Source organism: Halichoeres trimaculatus, unplaced genomic scaffold, assembly GCF_033239565.1.
Source record: "Halichoeres trimaculatus isolate MK-OKI-2021-1 unplaced genomic scaffold, fHalTri1.1 fHalTri1_scaffold_6, whole genome shotgun sequence".
In the NCBI taxonomy this organism is placed as follows: domain Eukaryota; kingdom Metazoa; phylum Chordata; class Actinopteri; order Labriformes; family Labridae; genus Halichoeres; species Halichoeres trimaculatus.
Genome location: NW_027437184.1, coordinates 34,798,398 through 34,820,585, shown reverse-complemented (window position 1 = coordinate 34,820,585; position 22,188 = coordinate 34,798,398). Strand labels below are relative to the sequence as shown.

Sequence of the window (22,188 nt, the reverse complement as noted above, 5' to 3'; positions counted from 1 at the left end):
ACTCACTACTTAACATAATATATTACCAAAAACTTACTTTCTCCTGTTAAAGAAACCTACAGTATGAAGTTATTTCAATCAGGAGAGACTTAAACACCATAAAGAGTTATGAACCAATTTAATGAACAAATGCATGCAAAGATAGTTTGGCGGTTAGACCCCATCAATCATTGAGCAATTAATAAATGAAAGGGGGTGCAATGACATTGAGAATTATGATATCCCCCGATGGAGTCTAGACACTGGTGGTGGTGATAGTCCTAAGAGGCTTGATCTGTGATTCATTGAGAACTGCGGGCTGCGGACTTCGGACTCGGGCTGCGGACTGCTGGGCTGAGAACTGCTGGGCTGTGACTGCGAGGCTGCGAACTGCAATCTGCAGCTGCAAGGCGGACGACTGCTGGGCTGAAGAAAGAGGACTGAGCCATAAAGACTGGGGGTGTCTGGGGAGGAGGAGGGTCGAGACGCGAGCCTGAAAGACAGCTGACAAGCAGAAGAGATGGCATTTAAACTTTGACAGCTATGAAATGATTGGCTAACGATTGAAGCGGAAACGATGTGATTGGACAGAGAAAAAATTGACGCGCCTCCCAGTCAGCTGATAGACAAAGCGGGAAAGAATGAGTGAACAGAAGTGTGTGTGAGTGTGCCCCCAGTCTTCCTGACTGAACTTTCGCTAAGCTTCATTTCAACTCAGGAATTTCAGTTATACTAGTTGTTAACTCATACATTTTTAGTGTTTGAACTTGATCCTCTGAGTTAAAACGACCAATTATATTAGATTATCCATTTGACAAAATTTGCTTTTTCTTGTTATATGAACATACAGCTACACACAGTTTCAACATACTGTTTTAAGTGTAACTAACTGAGTATAGTCATACCAAATTCCTTTTCAAGTTATATTAACTCGTGTTTTTAAGGCAGCAATTGAACTTAAAACTGCAAATCAAGTAGACTAATGCTTTCAATTTATATATCCTATATTGACTAATAATGGCAAGTTCACAGTTTCCTAAACATTTACACTTAATACACTTACAACTCGACTTCAAACACATTTATTTGAATTACTTCAACTTAGTTTTGTTTTCTAACAAATACAACTTTGGCATATTACAAACCTAAAACTTCCTTCCTTCCTTCTACCATCCTTTCCATTCTTCCTAACAGAAGGGTTAAAGAAAATTAGATGGCATTTCACGTTGAAGTGTTATACTATTAATTAAAAAATTAAATAAAATACAACTGCAAGAGCACAGAATCATCAATACCATCAAGTTGGTTGTTAATAGTTCTTTTTAAACAGTGATGAAGTAGCTAAAATTTTACCAAGTGCATTTAACATTCATAGAACATTTTTTGTGCTAAATACTATAGCATAAATCAAAGAACAAAGCACATCTGAGACCCTCATCTCATGAAGAAAAACATAATGAAGAAATGATTTTTCACAGTACAAAAGCACAGAACCATCACAACCGTCAAGTGGATTATCAACAGCGCTTTAAATTCTAAGGATGCTAAAACTTTACCAACTGCATTTAACATTCATAAAACATGTTTTGTGCTAAATAAAATTACATATACAGTTTCAAAGAGTTAGAGCAGAGCTCATCTGAGACCCTCATCTCAGTCAGAACATCAAAATGGAACGTTTTTCTCACAGTTCAGAGGTGCAGCTCAATTCTGGAGGTTTTGTTTTCACATGAGAAACTGCTGTCGAAACAGAGGACTGAAGTTACAGTTTGTACCTCAAGATTTTGTTTCTCAGTCCGTGTACTCTGGCAGAGGCTTGATCTGGTTTGACCTTCATTACCACTCTCTGGATGAACTCAAAGGAATACTTCATGGCAACTGGATACTCGAGATTCACACAGTAGATGATGCCCATTAGCATGGCAAAGCCCTGTGCCACACCTTTAATGTTGTGAAGCACGATGGTCTCCTCAACCACCACTGCCACACTGAAGATCTCAGCTGGAATAGCCCCTCGTTCGCCTTCGTAGCCTATCAGGATTCCAAGCTGCATCCCCCTCATGGCTTCATCCAGGTTCTCAGCATGGGCCTAGAAGGACAGAAATAAAGTTTAGCCCTTTTTATCCACAAGTACCTCAGCTTTACAACATTATATCAACATTAAAGGTGAAGCAGGGCATAGTAACGGAACAGAAGCAGATCACTAAACTGTTGAGGATGAGGCTAACAACAGTAAATACACATTTGATAAAAATTTTGAGACCAGTTGAAGTTGGAAAAATTTACATTTTACACTGTTACTGTTGGATCTTTGAAAGGCTGTAATTAAAGTCTCAAGATGCAAAAAGAAGAAATAGGAGTGATACAAAAAAAAAAAAACCTGAACAATTTATTGAAAACTTATTTTTTGTCTCACTCCCATTTCTTCTTTCTGCATTTTGAAGCTTGACTTAGAACCTTTTTCAAGATCAAAAAAGAAATTCCTGCAATTTTACAGATTAAAATTATGCTCAAGTGTGTACTCTAGCCCATTCATTAATAAAAAAAAAGTATTGTCCGTTCAAGTGAATACTGCATTTTAATATTTTCAAATTTAAAAAGACTATTCTTACATCACACATCCTGATGACATTTGATGGATCCTCGCCTGATATGTAGTATGGCAGACCGAGCAGAAAAGCAGCCCTTCTTTTCTCATTTGTGTCCTTTGAAAAAAGAAACATGAAGTAAGATGAAAATGTTATAACAAATAAAGATGGTGCCTAGTTTTCGAGTCCACTTACATCTCTGCCAAGACAGTCCAAAATTTCTTTTAGTGACTGCTTTTTTCCAGACTTAGTTGCTGTTTTGTACAATTCCAGAATTCTTGGGACCAGATCATCAAGTCCTTTGAGAAAAGATTCCAGGAGGTCTACAGTGACAATCCTCTTGAATTCTGCCATAATCTGAGGAGACAGACAAAAAAAAAAAAAAAAAAAAAAAGACCTTTTTTTCTCAGTAGGAGAGTTCAGTGTCCAACATAACATGATTAACACTTCAGGACTTCACATCCACAGAGAAGAAAAAAGGAAAGAGAGAGAAAGGGAGTATGAAAGAAGGGAGGAGAAAGAAAGGTGAGAAAGGAAGAAGATTAGAGGAAATAAGGGAGGAGGAGGAGAAAGGGAAGAGAGGAAATGAGTAAGTTAGGGAGAGAGAAAATTAGCGAGGGAAGAAAAGAGGAAGAAAGAAGTAAGGGAGGGAAGGTTAAAATGCTTTGTTGAGTACAAGTGCAGCCATTTGAATACCTGTCTCTCATGGAACAGAGCTGGCCATCTGGAAATTATTTCTGCGATGGGTGGCTGATCTCCAACGATCTCTCTTCTGCGCTGAGAAAATGTGGCAACCATCAGATTCTCCAACAACTGGAGATCAGGGTCTCGTTTTTGCATTTCAGCCTCCATTATCTGGCGTTTCTCCTCCATGTTTTCTGGACATTCTCCTTCAGGTGGATCAGGACAGTAATTCACCTCACCCTTCTTGGACTTCTTGACACATTTTCCCTTTGAGCATCCTCCTTTTCGTTTGTTTATGACCACTTCAGGGCATCCTGCTGCACTCAATTTTTGCCGGTAGTTCCCAAGCTTAAATTTCAGGCTGTGAAACCACGAATACCATCCCTTTTCAGACCCAGGCTCTCGCAGACAGGGATGCTTCTCCACCAGTGCTTTGGCTACACCCTCGTAGTGGTCCCTTTCCGGATAAGCAGTAATCTTTGACATACTGTCTGCAAGTATGTCGAGGATATCAGTCTTTAAACCTTTGGGAATCACCATCACAGATCCATCCTTGATGTATCTACAGTTCGCTTCTTTAAGTTGCAGCTCCACATCGTGTGAGAACTGTGGGATTGGGAAAGGGTCAGGCCATTTGACAGAATCCCCGCTACTGACGGAAAGAAGGCTGCATGTGTCCAGTGTAGAATCTGAGGAGTCATCAGCTGTGAACAAGACTTTTAAAGTTGCCCGTTCCACAGGAAGGTCTTTGATGTCTGTTAAGTTGCACAACTGATTATTAAAATCAGGATCCTCGAACTGTAGAATAAATCTTCCCCTAAGACCAAGGCTGGTTCGTAACACCTGATACAGCTCCTCGACACTTGAAAGACTGCCTTCAACTGGAAGACGTCTGATTTCACTTTCCGACACTATGACCCGCAGAAGCATTGTAGACAACTTTTACCTGAAAATGGAATAAAAATGAAAAGCATTAAATTAATATCCCATCCATTGCAAATCATATTCCTTGCAGTGGCAGTCAAAAAACTCACAATTAGACATTTTTAATGTTGGTTAGCCTTAATGTGAGTGATTACTTACAACAGGTTTATTTCAATAAGAAGGTCTTAGGAGTGACAAGGAGGCAGCCTCTAATGGAGTACGACGACAGGGGCACGTAGTCGTTGAGATCCTCTGGTTTCACCAACAGACACACAGTAGGATTTTTCTTCACAAGATGGTAACTCCGCAGATGCTCCACATAGTATGCTGTAAAAGGTTCGATGATGAAGCAAACTTGACCAGCCAACACAATGCACAGTTCCAAAATCCTCCCAAAGTCTGGTAGTCCGCTTGTGCTGCCAGCAGAAAGAATCATTCCCTTTGAGTACTTTGTTCCATTTAGGAAGATATGAGGGGTCAGTCCTACGGTGTCAACATCACCAAATCTATTAAATATGGCTTGTCTGACAGCCGCGTCTTAAGACTTCAAGGCACGTATCAGACACCTTTGCAGTCTCGATCTCTGGCTTGAAAATGCTTGGCATTTCAAGATAGTGTGCCAACATGAGCTGATGTCTTGATGCAAGGGTAAGCAGAATATTTTTAAAGTTGTTGACATCCCGCACAACTCTTTTAAAGAAAGAATGTTTTGCCTCGAACCTGATTGTCCAACATTCAGTTGGAGGACCAAACTTCTTAATAAGATGTGGATAATGTTCAATAAAGTGGTGTTTGGGAATCAACTTTTTTTCAGGGAAAACTGTCTGCAGCAACTGCCTGTGCTCTGATATTTTTGCTTGTAAATAACAAAGTGAGTCCGGAGTGAAATATGGGGTGCACAATAACTCCACCAAGTCTTTGAGCTCAAGAACTAGTTCCCATGTTTGCTCACCTTCGGGAACACAGTGACCAATGATGAGGGGAAGGAAACGCACAAGGCTCCAATTTTCATGTCCATTACCGCCAAGAGTCTTATTCCGATGGAAAGCTGCTGGAATTTTCTGAGGGCGGTTTGTCTTGTCTGTAAATTTAAAAGGAAAGTCTTGTATTTCACTATTAAGTTGGTCCAAAGTGAAATAGTTCTTAGAAATTAAATCTGCGAGACACAGACTTAGTTCTCTGGGAACGATGCCTTCCAGCACATCATGTAAAAAGTCCGGTGGAAAGCCTTGGCATGCATGAAAACCTGTCAATCTGTTAAGAGGACAGTCTTGTTTGACACCATCAACAGACCCATGTTCACTCAGTTTCAACACATTTACAGCTTCATCATACAACTCTGGTGTTCGTAAAACAAAAGTACCACTTCTAACATCACAAGTCTGTATTTTTTCACGATCTACTAAACAAAACCTGCAAAATTTGTCAACATTAAAAGACTCCTGGAACCCACCTAAGGAGTGTGCAGCCAAGTTGTCAGCCGCCACATATAAAATGGTCCCTTTTACATAACAAGCAAGTTTCTCAACAAACACACCAACAGTTTCTAGATATTTAATGTCTTTTATCAGTGGCTCCAAAACACTATTATACCCATAAATTTTGATATGTTCTGTCTTGCACAGTAAAGCTAGGTAAATAGATGACAACGATGACTTGTATCTTCTTGGCAAATTAGCAAGTACCCAATACACACCACAAACTTTGTGTTTCTTTCTTGAGGTGCCCAAGGGATTACAGATTTCGAAATCGTCAATGTACAAAGTTATACATAAACTAATATCTTCATGTGAGAGGATTTGATTTTTTTTGAAGTACTCACCATCCAGACATGATGTGTAATGTCCAGATTTTTCAACTGGTCTGTTCACTTTCAACTCATGCAATACCTCCTCTCTTTTTAGAAGTTCTGAAAGTAATTTTAGAATAGGGACATAAACAACAGTATGAGACCTTTTTTGTTGACTCAAAACATATTCAACAGGCTCAATGACAGTGAAGTTGTTTCTATAAAATGCCTGCCTTTTAAATTCTGTGCCTAGAGACCCCTCTCTTGAAAGTAAAAAAAGTGGGTTGGCACTCTGTAATGCTTCGGTCAATGATGCTGTTAAATCCTCAGATGTGCAATTGTGCTCCTTCAAAATATTTTCAACTTTCTGTCCAGTTATTTGTCCTGCATATTCACCAACATCAAATAAGTCATCAACAATATCCTGAATTGCTCTCTGTGACACGTGAAGAACTGCTTGTAGGCGAAGAAAAAGGAGTGCAATCCTCCGCTGAATGGAGTTCTGCACAGGCTGAAATTCAGATTCAGACAATAAATCTGATGACACTGAATTGTTCAAGTCTTCCTCTTCATCACTTACAAAGGCTTGACTGTGATATTTTATGACAAGGTCAGATTTTAAATCATCTAACTTAGCCTCATGATGATATCGACTCCTGTGTGCAGTAAAAGTTGAAAATACACACGACTTAAAAGAGCACCCCTCAAATGGACAATTCACAGTCTCTCGTGATCTCAAATGTCTCTTTAAATGAAGAAAATATTGCTTTACGTTGGTTGGTGCAGAAAAAGTACAAAGTTCACAGCGTAGTTTAGCAACTGGATTTGAACCTTTTTTATGCTCCTTGATATGTTTTGCAAAATCCACATGAGATTGGAGCACAGTCAGGCAGTTGGGGTAAATGCAGCTGAAGCCCTGTCGTCCACGTCCATGTCCACCTTTGTAATGACTGACTATGGTTCTTAAACTATAAGTGACAAAACTGCAAAACTTACAGCTCCACTTGATCCACAGTTGGCGTCAAACTTCAAAAATTGAATCAACAGCACCTAAAACACACAACAACATGATCAAAACATGGTAAAAAGGCTACAAGATCTACAAGATCAGCAAAAACATGACAGGGATAGTTTTTTTGAGTGGGGTTGTATGAGGTTCTAATAGCCACTTATTGTATTAGTGACAGTACATAATTGTGCTCTCCCCCAGTATGTCATGATAGTGCTTTACAATAGGGCAAAATAATAATTATTTTTATTATTATTAATAATAACAACAACAACAACAACAACAACAACAATAATAATATCACAGTATATCAGTTAACAGTATGTGTTAAAATACCACCTGACAACAGTTTTTGGTGTGGCTCATTCACATGGGATAAGCGAAGTCTGAAAACAACCTGGCATTTCTCATGTTCCTTAAAAACATTGAAACTAATTATCAGAATTCATATTAATAAACATAAATCCTATCACCTCTCCCCATTATTAGCCATACCAAATCTTTCTGGGTTTAATTTAATTTATTATCATAAAAAACTGTATTCATATTAGACCTATAAAGATGTTCAGAGCTCTCCTCTCAAGCTATCAGTGTGTCACTCTGTATAAGGAGTGACTCAGTTCACACGAGTAGCCTTTAAGTTTAAGATTTAACTGTTTGTGAGTGACAATCAGCTCTTAGCTGTGGAGCCTGCTGTTCTGACAGAGAGCAGAAAACTACCGCGTTTAAACGTTCACGTCTGTGCAGGAACAACGTGAATCATGCAGACCCGCTCTGCTCAGTGTGCAGACGCTGCACTGACACACGGAGCGCGCGTGCACGGAACCACGAGTCAAACGCTGCTGCGCGAACATATAAAACGCTATATTTTAATGACCAGTGAAAAAAGGACAGTTGATGGGGAACCCCACCACATTACTGTGTAACAGACGGCGCTACAAGAGCGCGCTGAGAGATGAGCGAATACCGATTTCCCACCCAGCACTAAATTAAAAGAAAAGAAAACTATCTGGTTGTGCTAGAGTGTGTTCCTTTGATGGTAGCGCTAAGTGGCTAGCCTTTTAGCAGCTAATCTATCTGACTTAAGTCACCAACATGCTCCTGTGTGAAGCCAGTGAAGTTTGACATTTAAGCCTGAAAACTGGAACTAATGTTGGGCTCGGCTTTCTTGTATTCAAAAACTGTTAAAGTTATACATTAATTTCTTTAAAATCAATGCAATAACTTACCTTGTTTTATCCTACTTCCCGCCCGTCCGTTAGCTCACCTCTCCTCTTCCAAGTCCAAATGACGCGCTTTGCTGCCGCCAGACCTGATCACGACCTTGCAAGCTGACAGTAGTCATCCGCCATTTCGCTTTCGCTGTACTCAAACTGCTTATCATAGTATCTCTTTTTCTGTTATTAGGAAATCGCGACCAGGTTGAGCACCTGCTCAAGTTTAAATAGATATTATTAATATTATTATGATTGTTTGCCCCTTACACATTAAAGACAAACAGGCACTATTTTTTACAGCGAAAGAATTCATGTGTGACGTGATCAGTCTGAGAGCGACCCAGTAAACACTGAAAACTTACACTTTTAAGTTGTGTTGACACATTGAAATATCCGTTTCACTGACCTGGCTTAAAACCTTGAGTTGGCATAGCAAAAAGTCATTAAATTAAGTTGAAATTTCAAAACTCACCATGTCAATTAGAAGTAAATGATGAAAATAAGTTATGATAACTTATTGAGCGTAACAATTTTTACAGTGTATAAAGAATGGCTAAAGTCTGTGTTTATTTAAACTATAATATATTTAAATGCAGCAGTTTGGTAAAACCAAAGCTTCGGAACTTGCATAAATTATTATTTAACTTTTGTTACTATTACTATTGAATTTTTATACCCTGTAGAGTAATGTAGCAAATAACAAAGAAAGTGCATTGGGGGTAATGTTCCAGTAAAAAAAAACGTATTAAACAAGTGTTAGTGACCATACACTGTAAACAAAGTGACCAACTTGTGAGAAAACAGTGCAAACAGCCTTCATTGATTAAATCACACTTTAGCCGAACTGTATAGCACTATAAGTGATAACAAAAGTTCTACTTCAAAATGAAATTTAATTTTAAAAATTTAGTTTAAAAAAGAGCTGGAGGAAGAACTACCCAAAAAATGTCCAAATCTAGCTGAGTGCAGTTAAATAAAAAAACAAAAAAGGGCACAGACCTGATTGACTGGATTGGCACCACGGATCAGCCTTTTCCTACTAATACCCTCCAGCTGGTACCAATACCAGAATGGGGGTCAGTGCATCCCTGGTTTGGATGTGGCCTTCGAGTGTCTTTTTCTTGTGGTTAGCCTGAGGTACACCTGTATAATAATCCACCCCCATGTGAGGTGTGTGGATTATCTCGGCAAAGGAGAAGTGTTGACTAACACAAATTTAGACAAAATAGTAAAAAGTATTTCAGAGAAATCAGCCTTTTTTGTTCATAAAAAAATCCTTTAATCTTTGAGTTTAGTTCGTGAAGAATAGAAGCAAAAAACAAAATTATTGCTTTCACATTTTTCTTCAGTGCCTATTGCTTCTTACTTCTTTTTGCCTCTGCTTGTTTTATCCATTCAATTTTGACTTAGAAGATGTTACGGATCGTTAATGCTGTTACAATTTGTTTTTCTTAGTCATCCAGGAAACACAGACCTTTCAAAACCTTTAAAACCACTTTTTTTTCTTCAAGACAACAAAATAGAAACAATTGTTTTTAACAATCAAATTAATGTAGAATAAGCTGAAGTAATGACAGCCATGAAGAGGATGGAGCAGTGTTGTCTCTCAGCTTCTATAAAGCATTAATAGTTCTGCATATTATTTATGAATTCTGGTGTAAAGTTTCCATTTCAGACTGTTTCTCGAAGTGGTCTTAACTTCCTTTGTTCCTCCGCAGCACTGATATGGACTGTGACAGTCAATAAATAATTGACATGTCAAATAAAGAGCAGTCTGAAGGATATGGATGATGGTTGTTCTCCACTACTTAAGCTTTCAAAAGAAGCTTTAAAGGGGCTGAATGTTTAACACTGTCATCCTGATGAATACATGAACCTTATGAAACATAAAAAGGCTGTCAGGAAGGCGCCACACTTTCAGGGGAAAAACCTGAACCAAACTCTGGGATTTAATGCTACGTGAAGGCTGAGATTTCTTCTCTGATCTTCCTGAGCTCAAAGTGAACTCAGAGTTTAATGCTGAACTTTACATACTTGATATTTCTTCAAAGACCAAACTGGAACATCAGGGCTCAGGAGACCTTTCAGGTGTGTCTCACCGATTCAGTTAAGGCTGATAAGAGTGGATTTCTAGCAGAGATGGAAAAGTCAGAAGACAAACTGCACACGACAAACTCCAGTCAGTACCAATCAGGCTGTTTTTGGCTTGGCTGTGGCATTTGTATTTTTAATCTGTGAAAGACCACCATCCATTAACTGTGGACCCCTTCACTGTGTTTTCACAGTTACAGCTGTGAGTATTTGCACAGCTGAAGTATAGCAGAGTGTAAAGGTTTATAAAAGTACGTGACAGGGATAATCATCAAAAAACAACTTTAACTTAGATAACACTTTGACGGGTGGTTGACAACCCCCAGCTTGACAAGAAATCAGTGAGTGGATGGAGGACACCAGAAAGTGGAGAAACATTAGGTGGACAGACGTTTTTGGTCGAGAAATTCAGCATGTAAACCAGAGAGGGGTTTCAACACACAAGTAACTCAGTGCTTATGTCTAACGCCCCGTTTCCACCAAGCAGTTTGGTTTGTATCAGTACAGTTTAGTTCAGGTTAGCCTGATCCTGTTTGCGTTGCTGCAGCCAACCCTGCCCCCTCATGGTAGGCAGTGTTTATCACTATCGGTTGCTGATAGACTAGGGTGACCAAGCGTCCTCTTTTGCCCGGACATGTCCACTTTTTACGTCCTGTCCGGGGTGTCCGGGCGGGTTTAATAAATTCACGAAAATGTCCGGTGTTCACTGATTTTCATAGGACCATTACGCACGTCCGTAAATTGACCGGCGCTTGCAAACAATACTATGATGCGCATCACTTACCGAGAGGCTGCCTTGTGGGCAGGTCTGCTCTGCGCGTGCACACACACATAGAGAGTGAGAGGATCAGAGAGAAGGCGAGAGAGAGAGACATAGACGGAGAGCGGAGAAGACGGGGCTGTTTAGACAGCGGAGCTGTATTACACGGAAGATGCCTAAGCGTAAGTGCAGCTTCACAGATGAACTGCAAAAAAAAATTCCGACATACCGTCCCGATCGGGACAAGTGGGAGGCGGAGTGAACCGTGTGCAAAGCTGGCACATATGTCTCAGTGTCCAACAAAGGTGCTGGAGATCTCAAAGCTCACATGGACACCGAAAAACATGACATGACAATGGCATTTCATACTGTAAAACACCACAACAGCTACAGGTCCATGGATTGTGCCAGTGCCTTGCTAAAAAGACATTTCCTGACTCTGACGTTGCTAAAAAGTTTAGGAGTGCTGGCACCAATGCCCGGTACCTGGCAATCGGTACCAGTGCTCAACGGTACAAATCTTCGGTACTTTTTTGTAGTTTTGTGGTAAAAAATATCAATTTCTTTAACAAAATTATATATATATTTTTCAATTTAACATATATATCCTTCAGTATATACCCTTGCAATGCTGTGTTCATGTCCATCATGGAAAATCGACTATTCTTTCACTTCCTCACAGTCACAAGGATGTGTTCAGGTACCCAAACGTGGTACCTTTTGATTTTACATGAATCGGTACTCTGTACTTTTGACAGAATTCGGTCAGTACCTTTTGAAGTACCTGATTCGGTACCCATCTCTAGGTGTAAAAGCCCCCCATTCTGTTGAAGTCACTCATGAAGCACTCAAAAAAATCCAGTACTGTGGTGTTTCCACAGACGGGAGTAACCACGGGGCAGTGAAAATATTAAGAATATAAGAAGCCTGTCTGAATTTGTGCCTCGAGGCCAGTGCCGTTGTCCTCTTTTTTGGAAATCAAAATATGGTCACCCTATGATAGACATGTGAGTTATGTGATAGCCATAGCAGTGCGACACTGTAAAAAATGCAACCCAGTATAAACAAAGGGCATCAGTGAAAGACATCCAGCAGTTAGTCTTCTTTGTGATTGGCATGTGGCTCTTTGTTACAAACATTAACCAAGTTTTTTGTCAGAGAAGAGTGTGTGCTGCCAGGAGATATACAGCCTCTGTCGCACAGTGATGATTCTTTCATCCAATCAATGGTCTGCAGCGTTGTAGCTCCACCTTCTGGGATCACATCGGTTCAGTCTGGCACCTCAATGGAAGAGTCCCAAAAACTGTGACGGCTCGTCTTGGTTATTTGGGGATGTGTACCAGGATTAATCAGTGGAAATGCCACAAAATGCAAGCTGTACCGAGACAAACGGAACTAAACTGTACGTTGGGAATAGGGCTTAAATTATCCCTGGACATGCTCAGTGAATTACCAGGACATACTTTAAACTTGTGTCACTAAGCCAGAAACCTTCCAAAACCAAAGACAAACACACAGACCACGGAGTCCGAGTGGTGACTGTCAGCCAACAATGGTTGATGTCACCAGTTACCATGCTCATTCTTAAAGATGCTGTGAGGAGAATCTGCTTTAATTGGACTGCCTCCCCACCTCTTGCCCCAGAGTCTTACACACAAATCTTCTTTGTTCAAGACAACTTTAAATACAAGGTATTTGTCTGTACAGTTACGTGGTGCTACATTTTGCAATGTGACAAGAAGCAAACATAAGTTTGTACAGTAGATTAGTAGCCTGGTATATGTAACGCTGCTGACAGCTCAGCATTTCAATGTAACTGTAGGCTAAGATGATGAACAAACACTGTCAAGTTCTACAGAAGTTTAATAGCCGTCCATGTTTAGCACTATTGGCAGCCAGATGCTGTGAGACATGTTTGTGAGCAGAGCTGATGCCTCAACATTCTACCTGTTCATTACACCAGCAATAGAAAAAATAACCCTGGAGAAGCTCATACTCATCTTAGCAGGTGTATACAGGTCCGAGGTGAGGCTTCAGCTAGTCTATGGGATGCAGAGAGAGGAAGGGCAATTTTTTTGCATCATGATGCCATTCAAACGCTTTCACACTTACTCAAGACTGCTACGATTTGATAACCGTGAGTCAAGACCTGCAGGGGTGTGACAGACAATCTGGCAGCGTTCAGAGGGGTCTGGCACACATTGGTGGAGTGCCTGCCATACCTTTTACAACACATGACACATTACATCCATTCAGATGTGGTTTGTTATCATACTGTCATAAAAATGGTTTTCACTATTGAGTTCCATGACTGTTTTCTGTGACAATGATACTCATTACTAATGCTAATCTCTTCTGTCCAAAGGTCATTGTCCTTTCCACCCTGCAAGCCAGCAAAATATGACATCAAGTCATGGGTGGCCTATGATGCTAAATCTAGCTACACTTGGAAAAATGCAAGTCTACTCCGGGGAGCCGACCAGTGGAGGCCCAGAGAAGAACCAGGGGATGAGGTTGCAATTGATTTGACAGGGGGACAGAAGGATCACAATGTCATATGCTACAACAGCTTCACTACTTATAAACTGGGACAGCAGCTCCTTAAAAGGAAGATCACCATGGTTGGCACAGTTCAAAAGAACAAGCCTGAGCTCCCACCTGCACTGCTTGCATCAAAGGAGAGAGAGGTCTCCTAATCAAAGCTTTCCTTGACGCCTACCACCACTCCAGTTTCCTACACCCCAAAGAAAAACAAGAATGTGGTCCTTTTGAGCACACTGCACACGGAGGCTGACATTAGTTACCACAAGGGCAGGAAGCCAGCCATCATCCTAGACTACAACTACAACTAAGGAGGTGTGGACAACCTCGACAAGGTAACTGGAACGCACAGCTGCAGAAGGAAGGCCCCTGGTCATCTTATACAACACTACTATGTTTCCTCTGACAATACCTTTGTGATATAGGGAGAGATCAACCCTACCTGGATGCCTTGAAAGAGGAACAAGAGGATTAAAAAAAAAAAGAAATCAAACTTCTTTTTTCACGTTTCTTCTAATGTCTTTATACAAATGTTGCTTATCACCTATACAATAAATATTGATACAATGCACAGTGTCATAGAAACAAGTGGTGTCTCCTCAATAAATGCAGCCTTTCAGCCACGTAAAGAAGAAAAACTTGAATATTTACACTGTTTATGGTAAATGACAGGTTGTTTCTTTAGGAAAAATAGATTTGTTTTTTAACATTCAATTAAACAGCTTTATGGTGAAGTCAGCTCATTTTGACCCAGAGGACTCAGGGTGTGTACAGAATATATGGGGACAACAGGAGGGTTAAACTACAGAGTGGGTAAGCTTGGAAAAACTGACACCACAGACACACATTTCACTCCACTAACACAAATAAGACATCAACACCGTGGTAATCTTGATCTGCTTCTGTCAAAGTGGTTTCTGAAGTGAAGGTACACACGCCACGTCAGAAAAGGGCCAACTGTCAGGTGAACCAAAGCAACACCTCCAACTGAGTCCCATGCTAAAACGTGGCAGACTTTCTCAATGTTAAGCGAAGGATCATTCTTTTTTATTTTCTTGCTGTCCCTGGCCACAGTTCTGGCTCTCCAAACATAAAATTAACATCGACAGCTTCTCCAGCGTCGCGGGATGCTCTGGTCCAATCCGTTTTGTTAATAGCACTTATAGTTTTGGCACAAACAGCAGTTTTAGACCACAATTTTAGTGTAACTCTCTTATAATCAACTGTTCAAATCAATTTATTAAACATTAGACAACTGACCAATGTGTAGATCAAGTCTGTATCACATCTGAGTGAGTGAGTGAGTGAGCCCAGTGCCTACTAAACGTCCATTTACAATGATGATGATGATGATGATTTGATTTATTTCGGTCATGTCAGCACACTTATACAATATCACACATTTTCAATAGATCACATTGTACATGTCCGAAAGGGAAGACGGGAGAAGCAGAGCTTATCTAGTCTGGTCCCGATTTCCTCAATATTTAGTCTCCTCTTTTTCACATATCATCAGATTATTATGAATTTTGATTCCATTTATAGATGTATGACATAATTCTTGATTGTCTTTTAGTGTCCATATTTGATCGTTAATGTCAATCACTTTTCTTACAACATCACTTCATTTACTATCATTGTTTTGGAACATTTTGTCCTTCCTGCTGTCTTACAGACCAAACAAACCCACATATTTACATTTCAGCATTCTTCAGTCTTGACAATTTTGGATGATACACACTTAGCTATTATCATTTTCATATCCGTTAAAGGTCATTTTGACAATTTTTTTTTTCTTTTTCTTAAATATGTTCATGGAACCGCTGCACCTGGCTTCTCCTTGTAGCTCGTGTTTATTTGGGTTTAGTAAGTCAATGTTAGTAATACCACAGATTAAACCTTTTTTCTGCACAATTTCTGATGTTGGGCAGAAAAGTTCACGGTACCTCCCCACAGTGCAAACAGACATTCAAAGCGCATTCTTTTAGGGTTATTTTGGACATCTAAATTTCAAAATGTTTTGAAATAAAATAAATATTTTGTTTGTTTACATTTCCTGTTTCCCATTCTGAAATGCTGACTTGTTAACTTGTAGCAATGAATTTTCCTGTAGCTTCATTTGGCTCAGCAGCAGGTTTGAAGTGGAAATGTCACATCTTTGTTTGATTTACAGTTACCATCTGCTGCTGAGAAAATCAAACGAAGCTTTAGGACGATGACTTCAACACAGTTTACTGCCTTCTGAAACTGGACTACAGTTGTACACAGAAACTGGAGGTGGTATGAAAGTAATAGGACTGACTAAAATGACCTCAATAGCATCAGCAGTGACAATAGCTCAGGTGATAGAGACTTGGTTCTGTAACTGTAAGGTTGCTGGTTCAATGCCCAGCATGGACAAAGGTTTTGCGCATCTCTTTGCGCAGTGGGTAGCTATCATACTGAAGTACTGTAGACAGCATAAATGGATGTTCAGCACCCAATCCAGACATCCTTTTCCAGAACCTTTTCCTGACTTAATCCAAATGTCCTGCTTAAAACCTAATCCGGACCTGATCCAGACTTCCCATTTGGACCTAATTCAGACCTGATCTGGACGTCCAGCTTAATCTAATTTGGATATAATTTGAACGTCTGGCTTGAACCTGATCTGGACATCCAACTTGAAATTTAATCCGGACCTGATCCAGGCATCCAATTCAAACATTATCCAGGCCTAATCCAAAAATCAAGCTCAAACCTAATCCAGACCTGATCCAAACATCTGGCTCAAACCTAATCTGGACCTAATCTGATCATCTTGCTCTAACTTTATCTGGACCTAATTCAAATGTCCGTCTCAAATCTAACTCTGACCTGATCCAGATGTCTGTTCGAACCTAATCCAGAACTCATTTGAATTTCCAGCCCCAAACTAAGCCTTTTCCAAACTACATTTCAAACCTAATCCTGATCAATCTGAGAGTCTGGTTAAAACCTAAACAGCACCTTATCCAGACCTGATCCACACGTCCAGTTCAAACTTAATCAAGACCTGATCCAGAAGTCTAGTTTGAACCTAATCCCGAACTAGTCCCAGTTTTCTTTGCCCACTTTTCTAATTTGCTTCTTCAATTAATTTTGAGTGATTCAAACCTTAATTTGCACAGTTAAGGACAGTTTTCAGCCAGAATGACATCTCACAGCAAAAATACCAACAGCCTTTCTACGGCAGAGCTTAAAGGGTTAAGAACATCTTGGTCCCCATTCCCTATATGTTTAAATTGAGAGGCAGCTGTTAGTCTGTCCATCTGTCTGTCCATCTGCCTGTGAAACGATCCCATTTAAATCTTTAGTGGTCTTCAGTAGTCCTCAGTCTTCTCTGACAGAAGCTGCAAACAGGTGCTTTGAGGCTCACAGGCCGTTCATGTTGATCCGTGGCGTCAGTTTGAGTCAGAAGTGTGTGAAAACACAACGCCTTCTTCAGGAGGTAAACAGGAGTTAAATCGAGCTGTTTGGAGGAGCTGAGTTATGCTCTGACATTTGGAACGATTTCCCTCTCCCACAATCCTCCTCAATGAAAAGAACATTAGCCACACGCAGCACCAAAACACAGCATGGACCAAAATAAGAGCTGGTGTTGGCAGCAGAAAAACCAAAGTGACGTCTGGAGACAACACGATTCCTTCAGGAATTCATTTAAATGAGAGGCTGCTTTAGGAAACATAATAATTATAATTCCAGCATCAGTACAAAAACACACAACAGGAAATCAAACTATAAACCTAAGCTGCTTTAATACGTCCCTGATGAGAGGCGTCCAAACATTGATGCTTCATTTATTTGTGAGTAAGTGGATCTTTTCCACCTCATCCTCTTTCACTCAGAGCTCGTATTTATCTGTTGAATAATCTCTGAGGGTTCAACTGGGAATCATCACCCCCTTATTTAATGTGTGGAGGCTGCCTCTCAGTCGTTCTTATCCTTTCTTACTTTAGACAATATAAAATCTCAAACTCCAGTCCTTCCTGAAGAATGAAGAGTGAATCTGCTCAAAGTGAAAAAAAGGAGTGACAGATTATTATTTTTTCATTAAAAACAAAACAAAACAAAACACAAAGATCATTTCTTCCCCTGTAACCACCTTTGATTTAATGTCATAAGACAGAAAGGATCCCAAACAACCTACTACTGATTCTGTTGATGTGAACACCTTTCCATGTCAGAAGAGTCACATTATCTACATGAATCTTCTCCTCGTATGTCTCTTTTGAGAGGAGGTCACTGACTCAGCAAAATAACACCAAGTGATCTAATTTAACCCCAAACTGATTCAATCTACAGTAATCTTTCTGGGTCTGTGAAAACTCATTCGGCCCCCTGTGAACGCGTTTTGTGTTGAACATTAACTCTCAAGTAGTTGTGCGTTCCATAAATCAATGTTTCTGCAGTTCTGACATGTGTGACCGTTATTGCTAACCTCATTACTTCAGATGTGCCTGACTGCGATGTGTTACATTTCTAACATATGGCTCCATCAATTTACAAATGTAGCTCAGTCCATCTGATAAAAACCTGTCTCTTTGGGACAGGATGTCATCAGGGACATCAGAAAGATTCTCCCTCCTCAGTGCTCCACTCACAATCCGCTCACCAACTCTGACAGGATCTTCAAAATATGGACAGGTCATTTTCCAAGAGGGCTGATTCTCAGGAGGTGGTGCTTTTACACTCCCTGGTCTCTGATCCAGATCTTAAGCTGCTCTGGAGCAGATTAGCCATTCAGCGTGTGTTACCAATGATTTATCCTAGTAAAAAGTGAACTAGCATCATAGGACAGAAAATCTAGAGTGAAGCCTGAAGTTGTCTCGATAGGAGAATACAGGCCTCAAGTTTGTTAACCCTGAAATGTGGCCCAGTCTGGTTTTTAGTTACAGAGTGTGAAGGAATTTAACCCTGTGAAAAAGAGAGCTCCAGTGTTTTCCTCTCACTTTCTAATCCAGTCTTGTCTTTTGTTTTTTCCCATCCTGTTGTATTTTATATCAATGAAAATGAGAAGAATTTAATAGCACCACCTGATTGTCATGTGATGGCAGGAAACACGAGAGGAAAGGACTCAATTGCAGATATAACTCTTTTTTTAAGTAACTAAACCCAAGAATTCAAAAACAGAAAAAGGACCATACATTAAAAAAAAAAAAAAAAACCTCAAGAAAACGTACACCAGGTAACACTAAAGATGAAGACCTGCATCTCACGTGACAAGCGACAATGAAACGACCAAGAAATGAATTCAGCACAAAGGCTCTTCTCCAAACTGCCAACTACATACCACATGAGAATGTAGTGTGTAGTATGCGCTGTATACTACCTACTGCCTTTGCATGTGGTATGTACTTTGACGGTTCTGTTGGGTCTGTTTTGTAGTATGCTACTCTAGTTTTCAGTTTCAGAAAACGAAGCTACAGGTGATGGATTTTTTTTTTGCCTTAATTATAAAAACTTTGGGTATATCTTGGCATTTTAGCTATTTTGTTAGTCATATCACACAGAATTTATATCACCAAAAGTTATATTGTTTACTGAAAATAAATCTGGAAAGGGTTTATATTTTTACAGCTGATGGAATCCATGAATGGTTTAAAAAAGAAAATGGTTTATATGGACTTCCATGAATTTGTAAAAGTAAATGCCTTTTTTATAACTGGAAGTAACAAGATTTAACTGTGTTTCTATGCATCACTTCACCTCTATCTCACACACCATCTAACGTTAATGTTGTATTGTATTTATAATACCGACTCATTCCACTAGATGGTGGCAATTTACCAAAAACTGCCACCCCCATTGACAAACAGCGTCAGCGTCGTGCATTGTGGGAAACAGTAGGCCAGGGGCCTGCACTACGAAGCTGGATTAGCTCTTAGAAAGATAGCTTCCTGGATAAGTTCCGCACTATGAATGTGGATCCCTTTTTATCCAGACACGTTGCCCCGGTAACTGATGCTGAACGCCAAACCTGGTCCGGAGCAGGTTAAGTTCCAGGATAAGAGCTCACGGAGTGTGACAGACCAGCCGCTGAGCAATCAGTTCCCTCGAGCAGGCATAAAAGACCGCACAGTCACCAACTTGCTCAGCTGGAGTGAAGTCCTACGGTGCAGGACCGCCCCCTGTCTTTTTGGACCAAAATTTTTTCTCATGGGCTGTGAACAAACAATATCGTAATAATCATCATAACTGAGACATTTTCAGGGAAAAGTAGAAATGTGTGCAAATGGAATCGTTTATACAGACCACTTTGAAGGATGCTTTTGTATTTATTTTTTTATTCACTCCCACATCCTTTTTTCCCCACTGCTATTGCATCTGCAATACAAACTGCCTATAATGAGCGTTTTCCTTGGGATTTGTAGGAAAGTGGACTCTTTCTAATTATGAGGTCAGATATGATGCTGATCATACACACACTGACAAACAACATGAATGAATAAGGACCTAACTGCCCGTGTCGTCACATGATGAGATAGGTCTATTAATATCAGCATTTTGGAAATTTATGCATTCACAGAGTTGGTGATTTTTTGCCAGCAATCCCTCCGGCTTCTCGAGGCCGCAGTCGTGCTCGTGGCCTGGATAATACTGCAGTACTCCTCGTATTTTTTACAGGATTATTTGCCGCTCCTCCACTGTAAGGTAGGCTGCTCACATCTCCCTTGTGGAAAATGCTCCAGGGCCGCTAACCACGCCCATTTTATGTGTGCGCACACAGATCCCAGCCGGGTTCACTTATGGAGTTGATGACGAGCCTCGTAGTACAGCAGATCTGGATAACGGAGATCTGGTGAAGTTCAGCGAGTTGTCGCAGAGTTATGCTGGATGACTTAAACCAGCTTCGTAGTACAGGCCCCAGGTTGACTGGTCTGTTGCATACTGAGAAATTTTCCTGGATCAGTAGGACATCCAGGGATTTTTGGCATACTGCAGATTTTGCAGGTTTTTGCATACTGCCTACAAAATACTACATTTTGGCCAACATAGTAGGAACTACTAGTGTAGGAGGCACTTTGGAAAACAGCCAGAGGCAATATAGACAAAGGGGCTAATCAACAAAGGTGTGAAACAAGACACTGGTGAAACACATGAGGGGCAATCTACAGGAGGGTGGAACTTAACCAAACACAGGGATCAAGTACAAGGCCAACAAGAAACACCAAGATAACACACAACAAGAAAACTAAGATTAACACACTAAAGCCAGAGACAAGATAAATCCAAGATGAGTCCAGTAGATTGTTGTTACAATGTAACTACGATTGCCAACCACAGGCCTGGTACGCTTGCTACAGTGTTTTTAGATCCTCTTCCATGAAAACGCAGATTTTTTTTCCCACTGTGTTTCTGCGTTGTCGTGTAAACGGAGCCTAAAAATGAACATAACAAAAAAGCCTACACATGACAGAACCAAACCAGAACCACAAGGAGCAAGAACTCCAAACTGAAACGGGACACAAGAAGACAAGACAAGAAACACAAGACTAATGACAAAGAAACTCCAGACAGATCCACAAGAAGACCCGAACCCTGAAATAGACACAAAGCAAACCAAAGACCAAATCATTACTGATACATGTTTACGCCTTTGTGATTAATGTCCCCACCCTCACTGTTTCCACCTCTGCCCTGTTATCATGTGTAAGGTTACTTCAGTTATTGGCTGCCTCAGAGTTTGTCATTTTCTGAAGTTTCTTGTTGTTACGTCTGCCTTGTTTTCTCACAGATCATATTTCATTCCCCAGTTTCTTCTTGATTTAATTTAAATCTGCTTCAAAGTTTGTTTCTCTCCACCTGGATGACATCCACCAGTCTTCACCTGTTGTATTTCCAGAGTGATTAAATATTAATATCTCTGCCTACGCTCAAAGTCATACACTGACTCAAGCAGCACTTTCTCCCACTCTGCTCCTCTGTCTTTTCACAGTTTTCCTTTTCCTTCTGAAAATATGTTCAGACTCTCTGAGTGTGCATGAGAATATTTAACTCACAGGAGTGAAGTAGACATCATTTGTGCCATGGTGGATCATGCTATCTGTGCTCTATTCATCTTGTCTTTTTATAGTCACGGTGCATGAACTGAACTTCGGGTGAACCTACTCAGAGCTGACTGAGTGAACTCCGATCAGCTTTTCTGAAACTGAGAGCGCGTTTCTATCTGAAGGTGAATCAGCTCAGAGTTCAGGGGGAAACTCAGAGACTGTTGAACCTCCTCCCTGAAACAGACCTCAGTGTTTCATAACAGATCTCACATAGAATAATATCGCTCCATTTATTTCGTGTAAAGAGAAAGCGTGTGCTGCAGGCTGCAGACAGCGTCTGAAAGAACACCTCAAGTGTCATGAGATGCTCATAGAAATGACAACAATGAAGCTGTTGGAGGCTGCCACTTCTGACTATGTCACAACCTTTCATCAATTAAAAAAAAAAAAAAACAAGAACCAGCAAAAAAAATTCTGCAATAATCCTGCAAATAAGTCCTTTTTTGTTTGTGTTAGAAGCACAACAAGGATCAGTGGGTTTGGGGGTGAGAGGATCTGAACGGTAAAAACAAGGAACCAAATAATCACTTTTGG

At 40.3% G+C, this 22,188-nt stretch overlaps 1 protein-coding gene across 1 annotated transcript; it reads right to left on the bottom strand.

Annotated features, from left to right (window-relative positions):
• Window positions 1-235: 235 nt before the first annotated feature.
• Window positions 236-3,919, bottom strand: LOC141791250 (sterile alpha motif domain-containing protein 3-like). The gene is made up of 5 exons (XM_074671530.1): window positions 3,264-3,919; window positions 2,763-2,924; window positions 2,592-2,684; window positions 1,746-2,068; window positions 236-443 (listed from the first exon to the last, which is right to left on the bottom strand). The coding sequence occupies exons 1-5, from the start codon at window positions 3,789-3,791 to the stop codon at window positions 236-238; spliced, it is 1,314 nt and encodes a 437-aa protein (XP_074527631.1). The 5' UTR covers window positions 3,792-3,919.
• Between the last annotated feature and the right edge of the window lie 18,269 nt (window positions 3,920-22,188).

Excerpts from the sequence above, each read along its gene's own strand:
- LOC141791250 (XM_074671530.1), bottom strand. The coding sequence starts at position 3,791 with ATGGTGATTCCCAAAGGTTTAAAGACTGATATCCTCGACATACTTGCA. Across the intron at positions 2,069-2,591 it reads ATGTCATCAGGATGTGTGAT|GCCCATGCTGAGAACCTGGA; the intron begins GTAAGAATAGTC and ends CTGTCCTTCTAG. Across the intron at positions 444-1,745 it reads AAAATCTTGAGGTACAAACT|ACACCCCCAGTCTTTATGGC; the intron begins GTAACTTCAGTC and ends CCTCCTCCCCAG.